At 40.6% G+C, this 3,181-nt stretch overlaps 1 protein-coding gene across 1 annotated transcript; it reads right to left on the bottom strand.

Moving 5' to 3' along the window:
• Nucleotides 1-838: 838 nt before the first annotated feature.
• Nucleotides 839-2,728, bottom strand: LOC148192364 (uncharacterized). Its single transcript, XM_088098031.1, has 2 exons — nt 2,411-2,728; nt 839-2,100 (listed from the first exon to the last, which is right to left on the bottom strand). Exon 2 carries the CDS (start codon nt 1,899-1,901, stop codon nt 1,176-1,178), a length of 726 nt encoding a protein of 241 aa, XP_087954157.1. The 5' UTR covers nt 1,902-2,100; nt 2,411-2,728; the 3' UTR covers nt 839-1,175.
• Nucleotides 2,729-3,181: the final 453 nt, after the last annotated feature.

Raw genomic sequence — 3,181 nt, 5'->3', positions numbered from 1 at the left:
AAAAATCGATCACATGGAAAGCTGACATCTAATTTGTAATGATCGTTTCGTATCTCAGAGAATTTAATGAATGGAGCCTATCGGCTTGAACTCCTTAATGGACAAACTATCCCCAACACTTGGAAGGCCACACATCTCAAATTCTATTTTAGTTGAATTGTTTTCTTTTTGTTGAACATTTGTTTCTAAATTTAGAATATTGAATTTTTATATGTTTGACTTTAGTCATTTATTTTATCCTCAGAATGAATGCAAGCAGGTCTTTTACTAAATCCATACGACTCACATAGTCAGTTAAAACTTTTCAATTACTAACAGTGCACATAGTCACATATCACATGCCAAATACATGAGCGAACGCCAATCTATCGTTCAAACTGGCCTTCAAAACCTAGGGGAGCACCCCCTAGTCTAGGGCATGTTCGCCAAAGAACACCTAGTACCTCAAAACCTAGGGGAGCACCCCCTAGTCTAGGGCATGTTCGCCAAAGAACACCTAGTACATCAAAACCTAGGGGAGCACCCCTTAGTCTAAGGCATGTTCGCCAAAGAACACCTAGTACCTCAAAACCTAGGGGAGTACCCCCTAATCTAGGGCATGTTCGCCAAAAAACACCTAGTACATCAAAACCTAGGGGAGCACCCCCTAGTCTAGGGCATGTTCGCCAAAGAACACCTAGTCCATCAAAACCTAGGTTAGCACCCCTTAGTCTATGACATGTTCGCTAAAAGAACACCTAGCGCACGCAAATATAAAGACGTTGATAAACTTAACCGAGTGATTATAAGCATCTTACAAGCGATATGTAAAGTAATTAGTCATGATTATCTGGCGAGCGGTCATCTTAAAGATAAATACGCAATAGGAAATTTTCGTTGTAAATCAGCAACAAAGTACTTTGATAACACCACCAAAGGCAATTCAAGTTCCACCATTAACATCTTAATATCTACTCTAATTAAGGGTTTCAACAATAACATTGTTGTTAGCAGGAACTGCAGGATCCTCTTTTGTAACTTCTCCAGAAGCAATTGTTGTTAACACATTTTCCTCTTCAACTCTAACTTCAGTCGTAGGGGTAGGCTCAACCTCCAACAGGGCATGTTCAAGAATGTCCATTAGGGGTATCGGTTTCCCTTCATAAACATCCTTCTTCATATCAAACTCAACACCTTCAGTTGATATGTTCTATCAGCAGGTGAGACGCTTGCCTCAAGGCCTTTCTGAAACCTAGGGTGTGTCCTTCAATGATCGCCTTTCCCATCTCTTCCATTAAATCCTTGTCTTCATCAACCTTTACCCGTAGAACATCCCTTTTGGCCCTGGCTTCTTTCTCAGCAGTTCCCAGAGTGTTATTAGCAATTCTAAGCGACAAAATGGTAGCCTTTTGGTCTTGGTTCTCCTTCCTCATTGATTCCACCTCAGCGGCTAAGTGGTCATGCTTCTTCTTCAGATCGACACTAGATCTCGGAACATTCTCCATTAGGCGACGAGCTTTAGCTAGTAGTTCTTCAAACTCTTTCTGTTTTTGCTCACATTGAGAATGAGCAGTAACAACTTCATTTAGTTGTGTCTGAACCCTTTTCAGTTCGATCCTCATAACTCCTCTATCCGAGACATAGGCCAGATGCCAAGTGGCCATAGCTGTGCGGCAAGCAAACTCCATCGCGGTATGGACCATTTGTTGCTCCGACGTACCTTCCACCACCCTTTTTTTGGCCTCGTCCAGATTAAAGTCTATCTTATGACCTAAACAGAAGGCCAGACTCCACATGCCCTCAGGAAGTGGGCGAGCGACCGATTCTTGGGAACTTTTTCCCTTCTTCGAGGCATCCGTTTTCTTGATTCGCGCCCCTCTCTTCCGCTTCCTTACAAACGGACGATCCTCAATAACAATCATTTCAGGCGAAGGTGGCCGAACGATTTGCGAAGGGTGACAGTATTCTCCTTCATGGTATCCTTCTCTGACACGGCAGCACGAGTTGCACCAGAAACGCTACCTGCAGCGTCCGGTTTAGGGAGGGAAGACCCTCCTTGACTCTCCTTCTCGTTCATGATTCTGAACCAATATCTGACAGAACCTTTCCTACCCATAATACCTATAAGTCAATTACACAACAGGCAGGTCAATTATAGTCATAAAACAACTACACAAAACAATAAAGGTGTGATCATACCAAACACACGCGAGCTATTCACATTTTGAATCTCAACACACAAATTGGAACAGAGCAGCACATTATATAAACTGGATATATATATATATATATATATATATATATATATATATATATATATATATACTATTTTCAATTCACACAACAATCGAATAACAGAACCACGAAAAATAATGCAGACTTTACAGATATACCAAGCCAATTGAACATACTCAATTTAACTCCCCCATACCTGACCAAGATCCCACAATCTGAAACCCTTCCCGTGGTTACTCCACGCCTTTCACTCCACCTCCACTTCTTCTCGGGTTAGCCCCTTGTTCCTGGTTGTAGCTCCTTTACTTCGCGTCCTAACGCTTGTGTTTCCCAGCCACTTACAGAACCCTACAACCAAACTCCATCTTGTTCTGAATCACTCTCTAACCCTCGCATTCACTTCTAAAACATCAAAAAGGTTCTTCTATCCACTTTCTTCGTTCCTCCCGTTCACTCACTCTCAGTAAACCCTAAAACGTCGTGGTTTGTAAAAAAAAAATATGAAGAAAAGAACGAAAATGAAATAAAGCCCAATGTTTCTCGGTCAGCTAAGAAATAAAAAATAAACTCTTGTTTTGGTCTTTCCTTGGTTTAAAGGCGAGACCTTGACTACCCTTACCATTTAATATCCTTTTAAATTATTCTTATTTGATTATTCTATCTTTTTAATGCAATTAATAATATTTCCCACTTTCTGCCTCTTTCTTTTACACCTTTTTTTGCAATTTGGTTGTCAAATGCAGTTGTTGTTCTTCTCTTGTTCCTTTGAGACCTATAATCATTGTTTACTCTGTTTTCTATGATAGATTATACACTGTGGAGCTTAAGGGCACGGGATTCAGCATATGTCTGCACATTAATTGTCCGATGAGGTGGTAGTATAGGTAATAAAATTTGAGGCCTTTTGGTTCCTCCACCAACCATGGTTACGAACTAAGCAAATAAAAAAAAAATGTTAGTTTACAAT

The sequence above is a fragment of the Vigna umbellata genome, chromosome 9 (assembly GCF_029865625.1).
Source record: "Vigna umbellata cultivar VRB3 chromosome 9, Vumbellata_1.0, whole genome shotgun sequence".
Classification (NCBI taxonomy): Eukaryota; Viridiplantae; Streptophyta; class Magnoliopsida; order Fabales; family Fabaceae; genus Vigna; species Vigna umbellata.
This window is presented reverse-complemented; position numbering and strand designations above follow the sequence as displayed.

What these genes read in the sequence shown, in the direction of transcription:
- LOC148192364 (XM_088098031.1), bottom strand. Translation starts at nt 1,901, where the DNA reads ATGATTGTTATTGAGGATCGTCCGTTTGTAAGGAAGCGGAAGAGAGGG.